Source organism: Schistocerca serialis, chromosome 6 (assembly GCF_023864345.2).
Source record: "Schistocerca serialis cubense isolate TAMUIC-IGC-003099 chromosome 6, iqSchSeri2.2, whole genome shotgun sequence".
NCBI classification, from domain to species: Eukaryota; Metazoa; Arthropoda; class Insecta; order Orthoptera; family Acrididae; genus Schistocerca; species Schistocerca serialis.
In genome coordinates, this window is record NC_064643.1 from 101,809,936 (window position 1) to 101,831,423 (window position 21,488).

Consider the following 21,488-nt stretch of genomic DNA (forward strand, 5'->3'; position numbering starts at 1 on the left):
CTGATGTGCGGTCTGCAGGAACGAGTCTTCTGGCAATTATGATGTCTGCGTCTTTGCCAGTCTGAATTTTAGTCGCCACTGCATGTCCCACTGTGTCAGAACATCGAAGGCCCATTGGAGGCGACGTTGAAACTGAACGCCGTTCATGCTCTTAGTGTAGATCACCATGCCATTTGTGTAGAGGGCCATCTGGACTTGGGGGAAAGAGGAAATCCTTGGTATATCTGCTGTCTACAGAATGTGTAAGAGTGGACCAAACACAGAGGCTTCTAGGAGCCACTGAGAATGTTGCACTCTGTCTATGTGCCTTCGACATGGAAATGGAAGGCGAGTCGTTCTAGGTAAGATTTGATGAGATGAACATGTGACAGAGGCACCCCCAAGTTGAGGAGATTGTAGAGGAGCCCCTCATGCCACACAAAATCGAAGGCTCTTGAACTCCAAGGGCTGTCAATTCGACTAAATACCTAGGAATTATAATTACGAGCAACCTAAATTGGAAAGACCACATAGATAATATTGTGGGGAAGGCGAAACAAAGACTGCGCTTCGTTGGCAGAACACTTAGAAGATGCGACAAATTCACTAAAGAGACTGCCTACATTACACTTGTCCGTCCTCTGCTGGAATATTGCTGCGCGGTGTGGGATCCTTACCAGGTAGGATTGACGGAGGACATCGAAAAAGTACAAACAAGGGCAGGTCGTTTGTGTTATCGCGCAATAGGGGTGAGAGTGTCACTGATATGATACGCGAGTTGGAGTGGCAGTCACTGAAACAAAGACGGTTTTCTTTGTGGCGAGATCTATTTACGAAATTTCTATCACCATCTTTCTCTTCCGATTGCGTAAATATTTTGTTGACACCCACCTACCTAGGGAGAAATCATCATCATAATAAAATAAGAGAAATCAGAGCTCGAACGGAAATATTTAGGTGTTCCTTTTTCCCACGCGCCATTTGAGAGTGGAATGGTAGGCACTTAAGTATGAATTGCAGAGTAACCATGTAGTCGTAGATGTAGATGTACAAACATTGAGTAGTACTGTCCTGATGTTCTCCCTCCTTCCGAGGGTGTCCGACGCTTCCTCCACTAGGCACTGCAGCTGGTGGTTCTTTGGGCGTCCCTGACGAAATCCCGATGGTTTGTATAGTAGTAATTCACTGACTACGACGTGTTGGAGCAGATGACACATGTATATCGATTCAAACAGATTGCTGATGGCTAGCAGCAACTCGATGGGCCAGTAAGTATTTGGGAGTTGTGGTTTATACCCTGCCTTATGGGATGGCCATGCTTTTGGCTTTCTTCAAATCCAGTGCGTACCTCCATGGACGCAGGATATTGTTGAAAATCGCCACTATATGGTCTGTGGCGGCGGCAGGCATCTATTGCAGAAGTTGATTGGTGAGTAAAAATGGTTCAAATGGCTCTGAGCACTATGGGACTTAACTTCTGAGGTCATCAGTTCCCTAGAAATTAGAACTACTTAAACCTAACTAACCTAAGGACATCACACACATCCATGCCCGAGGCAGGATTCGAACCTGCGTCCGCAACGGTCGGGCGGCTCCAGACTGTAGCGCCTAGAACCGCTCGGTCACAACGGTCGGCTGATTGGTGAGTAGATAGGAGTCTCCTGCGTTCCGAGTATTGAGGCAGTGGAGTTGTTAAACCACCTCTTCTGCATCGACTTCTTCTGGCTGCTGTGCCTCATCTGCATTGGCTGCTAAAAACAACCAGAAGTCGTTAATCTACGAGAGTGATGTGGTCTGGGCCTTACAGAATCTCCTGTCGAAGTGAAATTGGTCTCAAAGATATCTCCAGGGATGGTGGATTTGGGTGCCAGCTCACAAAAAACTTCTTGGTTGATTCACAGTGGTGGTGTGTCCTCTACACAGGAAGGTTTTCGTGTCCTCTCCTCTTTCCCCCTATGCCGACTCATCTCTGACACACATCAGCGCCAGGTGGTTCGACCAGTCCTGGTAATTACGATATTGCAGTGCCTGTGTTGTTAAAAAGAATGATGCACTGTGGCAACTACAGTCATTATGAAATATATGAAATGTATTCGCAGTTGTGAATACAAACAGCCATCAGCTGTATAAGGAAATGACGACAATGAAAATTTGTGCTGGACTGGGATCCGAACCTGGATTTCCCGCTTTATGCGAGCGATCGCCTTCACCGTTTTGGCTATCCGTGCACGACCCAACGTAAAACACAAACTTCGTCGTGCCTGTATGGCAACCTGCACTCGTACGCACCTTATGTTACAATATCGTATTTATCTGTCGATACCAGTCATGCATGTCCGAAGGAACACGGAATCGTTCTTCTTAACAGCACATGCATTGCAATATCGTATTTATCCGCTGATAACAGGCAGCGACTTTCAATTAAAATATCCTCTGCTGTATGGGAATTAAATATTGTTTATACGAGTGCAGGTGGTGGCGGAGGAATGACAACATATGGAAGTCAGGGTCTGACCTTGAGCCGTACACGTATCGCCAAAGCGATTAAAACGACAGCTCACGTAAAGCAGGAAATCCATATTCGAATCCCGGTCAGGCACAAATTTTCATGGTCGTCATTTCGTTATAAAGTTGAAGACAGCTCGCATTGGTAACTACGAATACATTTCATATAGTCCAGATAGTAGTTGGTCGATGGCGACTTTAACCTCACGCCGCATCAGCTTAAGCAGGCGCTTGATTGCCTGGTGTCGTATTTGCTGCCACTCCCGGAATCCTCTATTTTTCTCAGTATTGATGCCATTATGTACAAGTGCAATCGCTGACAACGATCTGTCGGTGCCTGTCTTTGTAAAGGAAGGAAGATCAGCTTAACGTCCTTTTCAAAGCACAGTCATTAGGTTAGGATTATCAAAGAATGGGGGAGGAAATCAGATGTGCCCTTTTCAAAGGAACCCATCCAGCAAATACCTATAGCGATTTAGAGAAATCACGGAAATCCTGAGTTTGGATGGCAGGACGAGGCTTTGAGCCCCCCTTACTCTCGAACCCGCGTCCAATGTGCTACCTAGGGTAATTTCCTGTCGGTGTTGCAGCTATGACAGCGTCTAGTGCCTGTTCTTGGTGATGACATACATGTGGCTGCCAACCCCTTCAGGTGCAGAGGCTGAAGCCAGTACCCCATCTAATTGCGGCCAATAATGCTCCCAGTTTATATGAAGGGTGTCCAGACTGGTGTGGTGGTGATCTTCCATCGATGTCGAGATCGAAAATGTTGGGCTCGTGGTCTAAGATGATGGTGGTGCATGTGCTCACTGATATAATATAGGGTAGTCCACTTTCAAGGGGTACATCAAGAATCGCTCACTGGTGGCTAGTCGATATATTGTGGGCTGGTGGGACGTGTGAACCAATCGCCTGTCATTGGCATTAGTGATATGAGAGTTCCATGCACCATGCTTAGCGTTAATGTCTCCCCCAACGAAGACTTGGCTGGTGGGGGTGTAGGGGGAAGGCGAGAGGAGGGCTTTCACGTCAGCTGGGTCCAGTAGGCCTTTTGGTGAATTATACACCCCTACGAAAGTGATACTCTGGAGAGATGTGTCACTGATGGTAAGCTGTGACCTCCATAGATTGGAGCAGAGGAAGTTGTATATGGCGGTAGGTGAGAGACTTGTGCAAGTTGCCTGCATTTCCGCCGCTGGTTGTAACAGAAGTAATTGACTGAATCCACGTTCTGGTCTTCAGATCGGTCTCGCTCGCCAGACACGCGTCGGCGGCCTTTTCACACAAGAACTGCTGAAACCCCCACCCCGTGTATGGAGGCTATTGGTGTTCCATACACAGATAGTTAGGTCTCCCAGACTACGGGTCACGGTGGGTTTCCGACGGTGATGTGACAGTTACCCAGATGGCCTCATTGATAGCAGTTGCTCTGTAGCAGTTGTTCCACAAAAGTGATAAGCGTCTTGAACATGGATATGACGTGTGGTAATTCATCTTGTGGAGATACTGCAGTGACGTTGTCTTGGCGTTCTTATTCCTGAGATAGATAGAACAGTACTGATGGGTGCATTGCCGGCCGAAGTGGCCGTGCGGTTAAGGGCGCTGCAGTCTGGAACCGCAAGACCGCTACGGTCGCAGGTTCGAATCCTGCCTCGGGCATGGATGTTTGTGATGTCCTTAGGTTAGTTAGGTTTAACTAGTTCTAAGTTCTAGGGGACTAATGACCTCAGCAGTTGAGTCCCATAGTGCTCAGAGCCATTTTTGATGGGTGCATTGTCTGTTGACCACTACCCTCAAAAGAGTTCTTGGCTGAGGGTGAGTCATCTCAGATTTTTGCCTGGAACCGCTTGCAGTGGTAAGGTTGCTTCCCTTTCCCATCGGTGGCTGGGGTTGTCTTACAGGGTGGTGCTGTTTTCCACTGCCCAGGCGAAGAAAGTGAGAACAAACCTCACTCCTGGCTGAGGGATCAACGATTTTTCGGCCTTAGAATTCGAATCTCATCTCCATATGGTGATATGCTTGAAGTGGGAGCGGTCACGACGGTTGGCGATGTGTTGTTGGCCGCAGCGTGCACAGTGTGTTGGTGACTTTTCCATTTTGCGAGAGCAGTCACAGCTGGCGTCTTCGGCAGTGCATTTTAGGCATCGCAGTGGCATCGAACAGTGCAGTACAACGTGGCCAACGACGTGACAGTTGTAGATCCTGTTGCAAAAGTTCACCTTCGTCACGGGAATCGCTGTGATGTGTGTCACGCACCAGATGCCATGGGGATGGGGCAAGGCACTCTCCACAATAAGTACCAGTGGCTTCTCTTTGTGCGTCTTCAGTGGTGGGAGGACGGTGACAGGGTACAAGCCACATGCGAATCCGAGGTCGTCAAGGTGTTGTACGTGGTCCCAAGTTGAATTTGTTCACCAAATCACGAAAAACGATCTTCAATAGTTTCACCTACTTGGGCGTAAAAGTGTAGTATGGCAACTATCACTCTCCAAAAGCTGCAGCTGGAGTCCTAGAGTTTGGAGCCAGTCTCAGTGAAACCTTATAGACGTCATTCCCCATTGGCCTAAGAGAAAAACTGTCGCTGCCTGACAATTTGGTATCGTTCGTCGTGGTCTCTGCCGAATTTGAAGACAACTGGAGGAGATTTTGTTTCCTTTGCGGGCTTTTAACACTAGAAGTCGGTCGGATAGCATAGTAATGTCCATCTCGCTATCCACTAACATGGCGGAGTTGATCGCAGAAGGGCGGTCGACTGCAGCAAACGACGGATAAACACACTTGCCGGCAGGCGATAATCAGAACTCCGAGCTTGGGTGCCTCCGCAACGAGCTCGACAACCTCAGCGACAGAGCTAACTCGAATGAGTCCCGTTTCGTCTCCGCTTCGGTTAGATACTAGGTTAGTGGATGAGTTTGTAGTGTTTTTGTTGTGGATGGTGATATTTCGTTTGCTGTGGGTGTACTTATCGATTATCAATTTTTATTTGCAGTCCACTGTTGCTGTTTGAGTAAACATATTGTCATTTTGTCATGTGGAAACAGTGAGAATAGAGAGCGGACGATAGAAAATGGGGCGCCAAGCGGAGAAACCAGAATATTTCTGACATATTCTTCCGTTTGAATTCAGTAGAGGGATGACAGCAGCCGAGGCAGCCAGAAATATTTCCTCCGTGAAGTGGGATGACGACATTGGACAAAGCTCGGCAGGAAAATGCTGTTCACGATTTGTGGAGTATTGTTTTGGCATAAGTGACTCTCACGTTCTGAAAGACCTTCGAGGTTTGATGAAGATCGCTTAAACGCGTTAATCCACGATGATCCAAGTCAGTGTATTCGACAACTGGTAAATGTGATGAAGTGTGATGATTCCACATCATCGTGTGACATTTGCATGCAATGGGGAAGATTCAGAAATCAGGTGTATGGATACCGCATGCACTACCCCCCCCCCCCCTCCTCCCGGGGCACAAAGTTTCAAATACCGGCTCCATGGCCATTGTTCGGTCTTCACAGCTGAGCTCTTTGCCCTCTACCAGGCTGTTCTTTACATTTGCCACCACCGACATTCTGCTTACGTCATCTGCTCCGATTCCCTGAGCGCCATCCAGAGCCTCAGTGATCCGTATCAGGGGACTGATGACCATAGATGTTAAGTCCCATAGTGCTCAGAGCCATTTGAACCATCTTTGATCCGTATCCGGTTCACCCCTTCGTGCACCGGATCCAACGCTCTCTCAAGCAGCTGGTGGACGACGGTTCTCTGGTTAGCTTTATGTGGGTTCCTGGACATGTCGGTATGCCTGGAAACGAAGCTGCAGATGCCGTGGCCAAGTCTGCGGTCCTCCATCCTCGGACAGCTTCTTGTTGTGTCCCTTCATCAGATTGTAGCAGGGTCATTTGTGGCATGCCGATTGGGCTGCACTTACGGACAACAAGCTTCGGGCCTTGAAACCTCTTCCCGCGGCTTGGACGTCCTCCTCACGCCCTTCTCGGCGGGAGGAAGTCGTTTTGGCCCGGTTACGAATTGGACACTGCCGGTTCAGCCATCGCCATCTGCTGACGGCTGCGCCGGCGCCGGCGCCGTTCTGCCCATGTGGGCAATTGCTGACGGTCCGCCACATTTTAACGTCCTGTCCGGATTTTACTACACTGCGTCTTGTTCTTGGCCTGCCGTGTAATCTGGATGCCATTTTAGCGGATGACCCAGGAGCAGCTGCTCGCGTTCTTCGTTTTATCAACTTGACAAACCTAAGGACATTTGATTATGCTGTTTTTTTAATCCTATGCCTGCCAATCTGTCTTTTATCGTGTTTTCTCTTTAAGTTGCTGTTTTAAACTTGTGCCTCGCGGTGCAATCCTAACGTAGTCTGGGCGCTAATGACCATTGTAGTTGTGCGCCCTAAAACCACAAAAAAAAAAAACAAAAAAAAATAATTTGCGGGTGGTCGTATGTGCATCTCTGCTTGCTCGTCATCATTGCCTCGTGAACAACACCGACCATTCCTATGTGTATTTTTGTTGGTCACGAGAAATGGTGCCTTTATGCTAACGCAAAGAAAAGAAAGGAATGGTTGAGCCCAAACAAAGCATCAGTTCCCGTACAAACACCTGCGAGCATCCACAAAAGCTAATTTTATGCATCTGGTGGAACAGCTTCCCCGAGTTGTAACCGCCACTGCTGACATTTACTGTCAACTGAATACTTGGAGACGTAATCCAAAAACAACGACCAGGAAGACTGCCTGAAGTGATGCTACTCCATGATAACGCTCCCCTGCATTCTGTTGGACTACACAGGAGTTGGGTTGGGAGGGCATTGCGCATCCACCGTATTCGCCTGATCCTGCGTCCTCAGATTGTCACCTTTCTCGATCTCTATCGAACAGTCTTCAAGGAGCTTCCTTTGCGGATGAAAACGCGCGCTCCGACCATGGCTCGACGAGGTCTTCGCCTTAAAACCACCTGATTCCTACATTCGCGGAATCGAAAAGTTACCCCAGCGTTGCAAGAGTGTTGTAAACAGTGAAGGAAAATATTTAGTGATGACTTAAGTCCCTGCTACGTGTATGTTACGGCGTTACGTGCCGGCAACGCAGGTGGCATTCATTCTCGCCGTGAGCGTTGGTCGGTTTTTTTGGCTCATCAGAGAATAGTTTACTTTCTTTTAAACTTGCATGGCATCTGACCTCCCGGAACCCACTGGAAGTGATGTATCAAAAGGTACACATAAGGCTTCAGCAGAATGGCCCTTATTGTTGGAGACCTGCGTGTACCTCTTACGCGTCTTCACAGAAGCGAACGTCTAGAGTGGAGTCGTCAACAAGTCACCTGGACAGTCGGTCAGTGGGCCAATGTTCGTTTCGCAGAAGAGTCCTGATTTGGTCTGGAGACGAATTCGCATCTGGAGGGAACGCGGAACACGATTTCCGGGTCCAAACATTGCGGAAAGAGACCGATATCTAGAAGGATCCGTAATGGTGTGGTAAGGGATTATGTTGGCTACTCGAACACCACTTCATGAAATTGTACGGGTGAATCGGTGAGGTTTAACTGCTGTCAGGTATCGTGACGAGATCTTGGGGCCTCATATGCGGTTGTTGCGAGGTGCTGTGGGCCCAGACTTCGTACTGAAGAACGATAACGCTCGACCTCACGAGTGGTCGATGTTTTCTTGGAAGACATTGCATGCATGGCTCGGCCTGATCGCTCTCCCGATTTTAATCCTATAGAGCATGTCAGGGATGCACTAGGGAGACGTCAGCATCCACCAACCTCTCTCCAAGGCTTGTGAGCAGCTCTGCAGGAAGAGTGGGCGTCATTGCCTCAATCTGAGGTTGGCGACATCATTCACTGCATGCCCCATCGTTGTCAGATCTGTACTGCTGCCAAAGGTGGTCACACCCCATACTGAGCACATTAACCAATTGTCGGAATGTGTATACAAATCCGTTAAATTGGTAAGAAATTAAGAATATTTTGTCTACCGGTATATATTGTGTAGTTGTTTACGTTCTGCATTCTTTACATTGTTTCTACTTTGCTGTCACCTGTTTATAGTGTTTTGTGGCAAAATAAACGAATCTTGTAAAATTTTCGCTCGTTGCTTTAATTTTGGACACCAGTGTAACAACAATATTTATTAAACATTTTAATGTTTGAGCATGTAAACTGTACTTGCGCCAAAAGTAATTGCTTTGTTTACGTAAAAGAGCAGAAGCGATCAGCTTATTGTTACAACTTATAAAATACAATTTATATTTTGTTCAAAATGGTTCAAATGGCTCTGAGCACTATGGGACTCAACTGCTGAGGTCATTAGTCCCCTAGAACTTAGAACTAGTTAAACCTAACTAACCTAAGGACATCACAAACATCCATGCCCGAGGCAGGATTCGAACCTGCGACCGTAGCGGTCTTGCGGTTCCAGACTGCAGCGCCTTTAACCGCACGGCCACTTCGGCCGGCTATATTTTGTAAGGATATAAAATACGCAATGGACTAAAACTGAACTATGTGAGCTTCCAACCGTGTTCAGAACAAACAAAATACAACGAGAAGTAGTCGGCTCCCAGTTTCTCTCTCAGAAATTCACTTACGTTTCTTTCTCTAACAACGCCAACAGTATACTTGGAAGGAGAGACAGCATTGGTCGTATATTTTTGTTTATTATCGCAAAATCGATTGTCGGTCACTTAGTGACCATCTTCAGTGCTGTAATTATAACTTAAATTAGTAAGCACTGGTGTCAATAATGTCTATGTGATCGCCGTAAGCTTATTGACACCAGTGCTTACTAATTTAAGTTATAATTACAGCACTGAAGATGGTCACTAAGTGACCGAAAATCGATTTTGCGATAATAAACAAAAATATACGACCAATGCTGTCTCTCCTTCAAAGTATACCCATTATCTGGTCGTAGTGCACAGGACACTATGGAGTCGCCAATCAACGCCAGCAGTACCATTTACTACTTCATTTGTGTACTGTACCAAAACTATGGTACAGTAGCTTTGGCAGAGCGCGACTCTAGTTATATCACATGCAATAAAATGAGAATAAGCTATAATATCGGAGAAAAGTATGGAGACTTTATGTCACTCTGCGTAAGCAAACGACCCTTACTTATCGAATACTCCAGGTCCCAAACTGTGTTGCCTTGGGGTCCAGTTGTTTACTCGGGTCGCCGGTACGTGTTGTGTGGAGCTGTCCTGTGCCACACAGATGCGTCACGGCCTCGGTATGCCGGCAGATGGGCTCATTGGCCGCTGCGTGCGCCATTTACGTGAATGGCAGCGAAGGCCGCGAGTCCGGCCCGTGGTCACGTGCGGCGCGACAGGTCACGAGGTTCAAGTCGCCACTGGTGCCGGCTGGCTGCCTAATTGGACCTCACAAGGCCACAGTCCGTGCGGCAGGAGAAGAGCCCTGATACTTAAACTGGGCTTGGCGCCGCTGCTTCGCGTGTCTGCCACAACCAACTACATAACACCATTTTGTATTCGCCTATATTGCATCGATTCATTGTTGGCGCATCGATTCATTGTTGGCGCAGATATACGTAGGGATTCCCGATATTTCGGGCTAATGATCCCAAACAAAGAAGGAAAAGCTGAAAGATGAAATGAATATACAGTGTGTCTGTACGAGGGAGATCTTGAACGCAATATGACAGAAATAGGACGTAGATGAAGATGAGATGGGAGATGTGTTACTGCGAGAAGAATTTGACCCCTGAAAGATCTAAGTAGAAACAAGGCCCCGGAAATAGGGGACATTCCGTCAGAACTATTGATAGCCTGCCGAGAACCAAATGTGACATAACCCTTCCATCTTGTGTGCAAGCTGTATGAGAAAACCCTCAGACTTCAAGAAGAATCTAATAGTTCTAATTCCAAAGGAAGCAGGTGCTAGAGGTGTGAATATTACCGAACTATCAATTTAGTAAGTCATAAAAATACTAATACGAATTCTTTGCAGAAGAACGGAAAAACTCCAAAAAGCTGACCTTGAGGGAGAACGGTTTGGATTCCGAAGAAATGTAGGAACACGCGAGGCAATAATGACCCTTCGACTCATCTTAGAAGATGGGTTAAGGAAAAGCAAACCTCGGTCTGTATCATTTGTAGACTTAGAGGAAGCTTTTCACAATGTTGACTAGAACAATTTTTCTGAAATGCTGAAGGTAGCAAGGTTAGAATACAGGGAGCGAAAGGCTATTTACAACTTGTACAGAAACCAGAAGGCAGTTATATGCGTCGAAGGGCATGAAAAGGAAGCTGGTTGAGAAGAGTGTGAGACAGGGCTGTAGCCTATCCCTGATGTTATTCAGCAGTAATGGAAACCAAAGAAAAATTTGGAGTAGAAATTAAAGTCCAGGGAGCAGAAATAAAAACTTTGAGTTTTACCGATGACACTGTAATTCTGTCGGAGACAGCAAAGGACTTAGAAGAGCAGTTGGACAGAATGAGCAGTGTCTTGAAAGGAGGGTATAAGATGAACCTCAACAAAAGCAAAACGAAGGTAATGCAATGTAATGATGCTGAGGGAATCAGATTAGGGAATGAGACACTTAAAGTAGTGGACAAGTTTTGCTATTTGGGCAGTAAATTAACTGATGATGGCCAAAGTAGACAGGATATAAAATGCCGACTTGGTAATGGCAAGAAAAGCGTTTCTGAGGAAGAGAAATTTCCTGACATTGAGGATAGATTTAGGTGATGGGAAACCTTTTGTGAAGGCATTTCTGTGGACTGTAGCCATGTATGGACGTGAAACATTGACGATAAACAGTTTATCCAAAAAAAGAATGGGAGCTTTCGAAATGTGGTGCAACAGAAGAATGCTAAAATTTTGATCAGTAGATCATGTAACTAATGAGGAAGTACTGAATGGAATTGGGAAGACAAGAAATATGTGGTAAAACTTGACTAAAGGAAGGGAACGTTAGATCGGACACATTCTGACACATGAAGGGAGCATAAGTTTAATATTGGAGGGAAGTGTGTGTGTGTGTGAGGGGGGGGGGGTTAAAAATCGTAGGGAGACACCAAGAGATTAACACAGTAATTGAATTCAGAGCAATGTAGACTGTAGTAGTTATTCAGAGATGAAGAGGCTTGCACACGATAGAGTAGTGCGAAGAGCTGCATCAGACCAGTCTTCGGACTGAAGACCACAACAACAACGAGCCTACAATGATCAACCAGTACCGCATGGATTTTGGATGGGTTGAGTTTTAACCCTATGCCCTGTACCCATTTTTATAGTGCACACTGTCCAGTACTGAGATTCTCTGTAGTTATCTTCAGGTTTATTGGTTTTGCACCTAGATACAAATGGATGTAATCACAGTACATATGGTATTAGCAATACGACAAAACTGATAGCACATCGTTGACATACAATGAGAAGAGAGTGGCAATAATACCGAACCCTGAGGGACACCTAATACTCCCTGCCTCCACTGTGACTTTATGGTGTCAGACGACGCATTCCTAACGAGATGAGATCCCTGATCTGCAGTAATGAACCATAATTTTATCCTACTTAGGTTCTTAAGACGTCTAAGCTTTTTTGAAACTTCATCTCGTTTATTTCCTGCGTAGCAATTTGCCAACCTTTTTTTTATTACGGTACTTGTGCATATTACTTTTCACGGCCCGTAACTCTGGTTCTAGACGTATTCCATTCATGAAATTAATTGTTCTGCCATTGCACTGATGAACCTAAATAATTGTACTGCACTTTGCGAGGAATTTAGGCTGTTAAGTTTGGCAAGTAAAATGTCGACGTCGTCAGTGTCAAAGGCTTCGCTGAAATCTAAAAAACAGCAGCTTCCTGTGCATCCAATGCAAGTTGAGGTCATCTGAAGGCAGATGTTGTGCAGCAATGTTTACGAAAAACTGATTGGTATTCATCTAGTAGATTGTTCGTAATTAGTTTGTTAGCTGATCGTGGACTACCAGATCTGTTCAAAAAATTCCGGAACTTTGTCTACAAAATTTTTCTACACTTATCTGTTACTTATTGTGGATGGTCTTCGAAATCCGCTCCTCCACAATTGATACACAGCTCCGAATGCCGTTTCCAATTCCAGAAGTAGTCTTGGTACGCCTCTTGCTGGATCGCTCTGGTCTATCGTTGCAAATCTTCGTCCTTTCAATGGGGTTTTCAACTATGAAAATAATAAAAAGTCCTCAGGGGCAAGGTCTGGAGAGTACGGAGGCTGAGGCTGCACAGTGTTTTCGTTTTTTTGTGCAACAATGACACACCAACAGGGATGAATGGGCAGGTGCGTTATCGAGATGCAAGAGGCATGAATTGTCTCACCACATTTCGGACCGTTTCCTTAGTGTTTGTCCCTGTGGCACTAATTCATGATGAAGCAATCCTTGAAAGTCAAAGAAAACTATCAGGATGGCTTTGACTTTTGACCTGACCTGACGAGCTTTTTTCTGTCTTTGAGAACCTTTGCCGGCCGCGGTGGCCGTGCGGTTCTAGGCGCTTCAGTCCGGAACCGCGGGACTGCTACGGTCGCGGGTTCGAATCCTGCCTTGGGCATGGATGTGTGTAATGTCCTTAAGTTAATTAGGTTTGAGTAGTTCTAAGTTCTAGGGGACTGATGACCTAAGATGTTAAGTCCCATAGTGCTCAGAGCCATTCTTTTTAGAACCTTTCCCAACCCATTGTGAAGTTTGAACCTTGGTCTCAACATCATTACCGTAGATCCACGTCTCATCGACAGTTATGATTTCTTCGAGGAACATCTAGTTCTCATTTACGCGATCCAAAAGCTCTTCACAGATAGCGAGACGGTGGTCTTTCTGGTCTTGACTCACGAGTCGTGGGACGAACTTTGGCGGCAGCACGATGCATTCAAAGATCCTGTGTTAGTATTTTATGACATGATGCGACTGAAATGTTACATTCATCTGCAATCTCTCAGACAGTTAGTTTTCGATTGGCACGTACAGTTTCTTTGACGTTCCAGACGTGAGCGTCGTCGGTAGATGTCGAAGGGCGTCCTGAACGAGGGTCATCTTTAACTTCTGTCCGGCCATTTTTAAACCGTACAAACCTTGCGTACGACTCTGTCAATCCCAGGCAGAACCTACTCTCGACATGCGACAACGGGTGCCGTGTGATATGTGGTTGGTGTGGAGAAATCTCCTCGAACCGGTCCTGGTAACACTTGTATCCTATGAAGTACATGTGCCTTGAGTTTCAGCTATGGAAGTCCGCGTCACCTCGCTGTGTTGGACAGGTGTGCGTCTGGCGGTGGGCGGCGACGACGGCGGCGTGTCTGCTGGTGGCGCTGCCGGCGGAGGAGGCGGAGGCGAGGGCCACCAAGCGCAGCGTCACCGACACCTCCGTCATGGGCTACCTCACAGAGGTGAGTGCACAGGTGCTTCGCAGACACCTCTGTCATAGGCTACTACGTGGATAGCAGCGTCACAGACACCTCCGTCATGGGCTACCTCACAGAGGTGAGTGTACAGGAGCTTCGCAGACACCTCTGTCATAGGCTACTACGTGGATAGCAGCGTCACGGACACCTCCGCCATGGGCTACCTCACAGAGGTGAGTGCACAGGAGCTTCGCAGACACCTCTGTCATAGGCTACTACGTGGATAGCAGCGTCACCGACACCTCCGTCATGGGCTACCTCACAGAGGTGAGTGCACAGGAGCTTCGCAGACACCTCTTTCATAGGCTACTACGTGGATAGCAGCGTCACGGACACCTCCGTCATGGGCTACCTCACAGAGGTGAGTGTACAGGAGCTTCGCAGACACCTCTGTCATAGGCTACTACGTGGATAGCAGCGTCACGGATCCCTCCGTCATGTGCTACCTCAAAGAGGTGAGTGCACAGCAACGTCTCAGACACCTCCGTAATGGCTTACCTCACGAAGGTGAGTGCACAGAAACATCACAGACGTTTCTGTCTCTCGCTACCACATGGAGGTGAGGGCACAGCAGTATCATGAATACGTCTTCGATGGTCTACCACATTTTGGTGAGAGCGCAGAAGTGTTACTTCCGTGAGATAATCCGTGACGGGGGTGTCTGTGATGCTAGACACCCCCGTCATGGATTACCTCACGGAGGTGAGTGCACAGAAGCGTCACGCACACATCCGTCACGAGTTACCTCATGGAGGTAAGTGCAGACATCTGCATCATGGGTTACCTCACGACTGCACAGAAGGGTCACAGACACCTCCATCATGGGCTACCTCATGGAGGAGAGTGCACAGTAGCATCACAGACACCCCCATCACAGGTTACCTCACGGAGGTGAGTGCACTGAAGTATCACAGACTCCTCTGTCATGGGTTACCTTACGTTGGTAAGTGCGTAGAAGAGTCACAGACATGACTGTCGTGGGCTACCACATAGAGATGAGTGAATAGAAGCATCATGAATACCTCTGTTTGAACTACCACATTTTGATGAGAGTACAGAAGTGTCACAGACACCTCCATCATGGGCTACCTCACAGAGGTGAGTGCACAGGAGCTTCGTACACCCCTGTCGTAGGCTACTACGTGGATAGCAGCGTCACGGACACCTCCGTCATGGGCTACCTCACAGAGGTGAGTGCACAGGAGCTTCGCAGACACCTCTGTCATAGGCTACTACGTGGATAGCAGCGTCACGGACACCTCCGTCATCGGCTACCTCACAGAGGTGAGTGCACAGGAGCTTCGCAGACACCTCTGTCATAGGCTACTACGTGGATAGCAGCGTCACGGACACCTCCGTCTTGGGCTACCTCACAGAGGTGAGTGCACAGGAGCTTTGCAGACACCTCTGTCATAGGCTACTACGTGGATTGCAGCGTCACGTATCCCTCCGTCATGGGCTACCTCACAGAGGTGAGTGCACAGGAGCTTCGCAGACACCTCTGTCATAGGCTACTGCGTGGATAGCAGCGTCACGGATACCTCCGTCGTGGGATACCTCGAAGAGGTGAGTGCACAGCAACGTCTCAGACACCTCCGTAATGGCTTACCTCACGGAGGTGAGTGCACAGAAACATCACAGACGTTTCTGTCACTCGCTATCACATGGAGGTGAGGGCACAGCAGTATCATGAATACGTCTTTGATGGTCTACCACATTTTGGTGAGAGCGCAGAAGTGTTACTTCCGTGAGATAATCCGTGACGGGGGTGTCCGTGATGCTAGACACCCCCGTCACGGATTACCTCACGGAGGTGAGTGCACAGAAGCATCACACACACATCCGTCACGAATTACCTCATGGAGGTAAGTGCACAGAAGCATCACTGACATCTGCATCATGGGTTACCTCACGACTGCACAGAAGCGTCACAGACACCTCCATCATGGGCTACCTCATGGAGGAGAGTGCACAGTAGCATCACAGACACCCCCGTCACGGATTACCTCACAGAGGTGAGTGCACAGTCGCATGAGACACCCCCATCACAGGTTACCTCACGGAGGTGAGTGCACTGAAGTATCACAGACTCCTCTGTCATGGGTTACCTTACGTAGGTAAGTGCGCAGAAGTGTCACAGACATGTCTGTCGTGGGCTACCACATAGAGATGAGTGAATAGCAGCATCATGAATACCTCTGTTTGAACTACCACACTTTGATGAGAGTGCAGAAGTGTCACAGACACCTCCATCATGGGCTACCTCACAGAAGTGAGTCTGCAGAGCGCATCACTGCAGAGTGCAGGGCAGGTGTTTGTCGCCAACAGTGCTGTGCTGTCAGCATTTCCACAGAACAACTTCAGAGTTGACAAGACAAAACGCTCACAGAAAATATTTATAAGCCTGACTCACAACTGACCCTAGTTAATGAACAGGAGAACTGCCCATCGGAGGCAATGCTGGAAACTGTGATTTGGATCCAATAATCGGTTGCTGTCAAATGTCTGTGCATGTGTATCTTCCACATGATCTGTCCCGAATATTTCGTTGTTTTATTACATCTGATTGAGTGAGAGTAGATGACACTGCTTTCCTCGCCCTCTGCCTTACACTCCAGAAATCCCAACAGTGCTTCCAAATCTACCTCAATCAGTTTATCTCCTGGTGTAACCGAGGGCTTGTAAAATCAGTCCCTCCAAAACTCAGGCAATAATTGTAGGACTAGCTGCCCACACCTTCCCCTGCACGAGTTCTATCTTACCATTTACGACTGTCCTACAGTCCTATCCACTAACGCACTAAAATGTCTTAGACTAATGCTCAACTGGCAACTAACGTGGAAACCTCACTTATTAATCATCCAACGGAAAACCCACACTAGACTAAAACTACTAACCAGCCAAATTTGGGATTACACCCCTCCAGTACGCTCAAAACCTACAAAACCCTGACTTGACCTATCCTATGCTATGCAAGTGTTGCATAGATCTCCACCCCATCAAAGTTCTATAAGTCTCTCCAAATCGTCAAAAACTATGCACTCTGCCTCATTTTCCTCTTCCGTCAACTGTCCACCACATGGTTTATCTATCACCTTATCAAATTTCCACCCCTCCTCAACCACATCGAACACCTCCACATCTCCTATACAATCCGCAAACTAGATTCCAATAACCCTATTCTCCCCTCTGACCACCAACCCTAGTATGTTGCTGCGCCTTCACAACCACATCCCTCCACCTCCACACACTCCATATCCCATCTCAACTCTACTTCAACCAGCTCCATCTCCCAGACAATGAGATCCGCCCCAATATTTATCCCTCTTACCAACTTTAACTCTTCCCTACCTCTCCCACCCCACTTTAGAACCTCCTACTCCTTTTCCCTCTCTATCCATCCCTGTCACTTTGCTCTTGTAAGCACTACTCTCCCCATACACCACACTACTCCTCACACTATGCCTTTCCCACTGACTGTATTCCCACTATCTGCCTCACCTCCTACCTATCATACCACAGTTTCCTTACCTAACAGCCCCTACCTCTTTATGCACATCCCTCAATCCTGTGGAACATATTCTCTCCTGCCACTACATTTCCTATCCAGTCCAGGTCCTTCAGATTTTAAGTGAAAGCGCAGTGTTCCAGTGTTTTTTTTTTTTCACAGAAGAATATCACCACATTGCAATTGTGTTTTTAAATTGTACGTATTGTTTGTCCTTGTAGCTGTCTACCGTTAAGATCCTTAATTTAAAACGAAAATTCATGATATTCTTTTGTCTCTCAATTTGTAAGAATGTTCTTGGCGGAAGAGCGGAGTATCGAACTGCTGACAGCCCCCCTGCCCCGTCCATATGGAGCGAGAGGTATGAAATAACAATACGGAAAAAGGTGAGTGAGTGGAGTACCAAAAGTTGGTTGTTCATCAATTTTACTGGCATAACAGGTGATAAAAATCAACTACGTTTTTTGATTATGCAGCGGGCACTTCATACACCAGCAGATGTAGTGGACTCTGAGTTTGATTGTTATCCCCTGCTATGACAATATGGGAAGTTGGTTGTAGGTCCAGTTTTTGCCAGTAGAGGTGCCTGATGACAGTGCAGCGTGTCATCGAAACCAGTCACATTTGAACGAGGAGATTGAAACACGCGGCTGAAGATGTTACCATTAATTCTCATGTATAGTCGTTCATCTTCTGTGAGTTAATCCACATATGAATTAAACAGTTTCTGGACTTACTGATTAGCATTAATTCTCGTATACTGAGCAGCTGTTGTCCCATTCTCCATCCAAAACAAAAGATGGTTATACGAAAGAAAGGCTATATGGGCATTTTCAGCGAGACTGAGCAACAGTACGCACTGACTCGATAACCTAGTCAAGAGCGCATGAGGTGTTCTGTGAAAAGAGGACAATCATCAGAAGCAGCAAAATCTGCTGGCCACCTCGATCGCCTGGTCTCTCACCTTGTGGTTTTTATGTATGGGGAAAATTGAAGGTCAAGTGGACTCACATAATGCCCATACACTGGAAGAGTTAAAGCAGAATACTGAAATGTTATTGCTGCTATCCCTCAGGCATAGCTGCTATGTGTGTCTCTGCTCTGCATTGACGTGAGCGTTGTCCATTTCCGGCATCTTGTGTGACATTCATTAACAAGGGTATATCCTGCGTCAATCTTATCAATATAAATAAAAAGTAAATTTTTCCTTTGGTCAGAATTGTTAATCTGTGAAAGTTCTTGATGGATTGCTTTCAAATTTAGACAAAATGTTACATTCTAAAACAGGCGTTTTTTTAGGTAAGTATTTCTTTGTTTCCCTATTATTAAATGTTTGTCACAGTGTTTCCCTATTATTAAGTTCATAAAAAAATTGTATATTACATATATCAAAAAATAGGTATATAAAACACAATATATATGTAATATACAATAAATTTAATAGTAAGGAAATAAATGTAATAATAGGGAAACGTTGTTACAAAATTATTACATTTATTTACTTATTATTAAATTTATAAAAAATTGTTCATTACATATAATAAAAAATATGTATATAAAACACATGGGTATTCCAATGTAACCGTTGTATCAAAATTCCAAAGCATTTGCTCATAAACTTATGGAGATTTGCGATTAGAAACTTTTACAAACGTTGATGTTCATTTCCTCAAAATCTCAAAGCTCCAAAAGCTCTTCACGGATTGCTTTCAAATTTTGACACAACATAGCATTCGAACACTCATGTGTTTTTACTTACCTATGGGAACGCCATCTGGTATATATGTAATCAGTATGTAGTAAAAAGGGTAATGTTATAAAAATGTAAATACCAGTTTGTACAAAATCGTTGATCTCCAGAAGTTCTTGACCGATTGCTTTGAAATTTTGACACAACGTTGAATTCTAATACAGGTGTATTTTATGTACCTAATCATTTAATACACGCATATTTTCTATATATATATATATATATATATATATATATATATATATATATATATAAAGGGAAAACATTGTTACCAAAAATCTCAAAATATATCTTTCCTAATCACTTCAAATTTCTGCACGTTACTGTAATAAACGTTTAGGTTATATACTAGGTTATATACATAACAGTGAAACGTTATTAGCAAACAGGAAAGTTTTATTTATGGCTCATTGATTTACGATTAGAATATTATTATAGAATATGAATCCGCAATAGTAATAAACAAGGCTGAAGGTCAGAGACAGTGGGAGGAGGGGGGAGAAGAGATGGACAGAGGGATGGGACGAAATGAACAGAGAGGGGGACAGAAGGAGAGAGGGGGGGGGCATGAGAAGATGGACAGAGAAAGGGGGGGGAGGAGATTAGGACGTGTATCCATTTCCCATACATATAAGAAACGTGTGCTTTCTCTATTCTTTCTTTTCCGTTTAAGCAGACCATGCCGCAGCAAACTGTGGTAGGGTACAACTAGTTGCAAATATTTTCTTGGCTAATTATGTATTGCCCACATCGTACATGTTCCGGCGAGGCCAACTGTAGGTGGGCGGGAATTAGCTCCCTATTGAAAACTTTTTATAACTGTATTGATACTTAACCAATTTTCATGAACAAAAACATTTTATTCTTTACAAAGGTAAAACTGTTATCCATAGCTAATATTCGACATAATTTACATTATTATCCACGAGTTGTCACTAACTGATGGGGATGTTCTGCTAATAATCCAACAATACTTTTCCAAAACATAGCGAATGCGCTCCAACTCATCAGGAATTTTGATTTTGTACAATGAACATTCTATTTCGCGCACCTACAATAGAAGTCGAAGGACGTTTGGGGGATGGGGGGAGGAGAAGTTCCTTGCTGGCCATTCCAGGGGACCACGCTGCCCCAACTAGCGCCCTGCAAAGTGGATGTCGAGCCATGCAAGGACAGGTCTTGCGAGGTGAAGTGCGGCCCCATCTTGCATGCAGATTAGGTCCTTGTAATTGCGGTATGTGGATACAATTCCGTGAGGGTCATCTTCAAGCAAATAAAGGTAGCGTTCGATACGCATTGAGTCCACAGTAAGATACTGACTGACAACTTTCGTTGATGTCATGGCGCTCCACACTGCGACATTTCGGCGATGTTGATTTTTTCAGCGACCAACATCGCATCCTCCTTTTCTCAGCAATAACAACTGTGTCGGTTAAAAAATCCTCCAACGTGAAACACAGTCACATCGGATCACAGGGTATTATCGAAAAATTGAGCCCGTCTTCATACCGAGTAAGCATCATTTCCTCACCTTCCAACTTATGACCACAGTCTGCTGGCGATAATTCCTGGCAGTAATGTTCTTTCCAAGTCCGAAAATTTAACTCAGTCTTCAGAACAGTTTGAATTGCATGCCAGGTCAAACTACTTCCGCGAGATTCCTGTCTTTGTGTCTTTTGGTTTTACGAGGGCTTGGAGTGAAGTTTTCTTAACGCATTTGCAATTTTTCCTCCGTCCTGGTTCGACTGCTTCTACCCAAATCTCACACAGAGCCTGCGTGCATCAACTTGTAGTGGCAATTCCTTGCGGTCTTTACATCTGCCAGGCCACCATCGCTGTACTTGTACCGGGATGCCAGTTGGAGTTGCTCATGCAAAGTCAGACGTTGCGCCATGATCGGCTGCTGATATGTGCAATGGCATAAATGAATTATTGTGTAACAAATTTTACCGTTGTAAGTTTTTCTTCCATGAAAATTGTAGTCATAAACAGTTTTCAATTGGGAGTTAATTCCCGCCCACATTATGGATACACCTTTAAATAAAGTGCTTGGCATAAAGAATTTCTTCCAAGGTCTGTTAGCGAAAACATTTATTAAATAGGCCAACATTTAACAGAACGTTTAAAAATAAAAATGCATTTCAATCAAAGTTGCACAGTGATAGGTATAAAATTGCCAGTACTAGATTTACATTGGTGAGAAACATCGGTTTTGCGATCTGTCAGCGGTTGTAGCTTGTGAGTTTTGCAGTGTAAAGTAACGATTCATGTTAAGTCCACAATCATCGACGCTAGTATTGCATCTCATTCTCACTGCCAGACGCTCTCTTCTGAGAAGTA

General features: G+C 45.7%; 1 protein-coding gene across 1 annotated transcript in view; it reads left to right on the top strand.

The window, feature by feature from the left end:
• LOC126484661 (uncharacterized) overlaps positions 1–21,488 on the top strand; it is a 103,806-nt gene that overhangs the window by 11,208 nt on the left and 71,110 nt on the right. Inside the window, exon 2 of the mRNA XM_050108253.1 lies at positions 13,747–13,875. Within this exon, the coding sequence (XP_049964210.1) occupies positions 13,747–13,875 (129 nt within the window). The remainder of the gene's footprint in view (positions 1–13,746; positions 13,876–21,488) is intronic.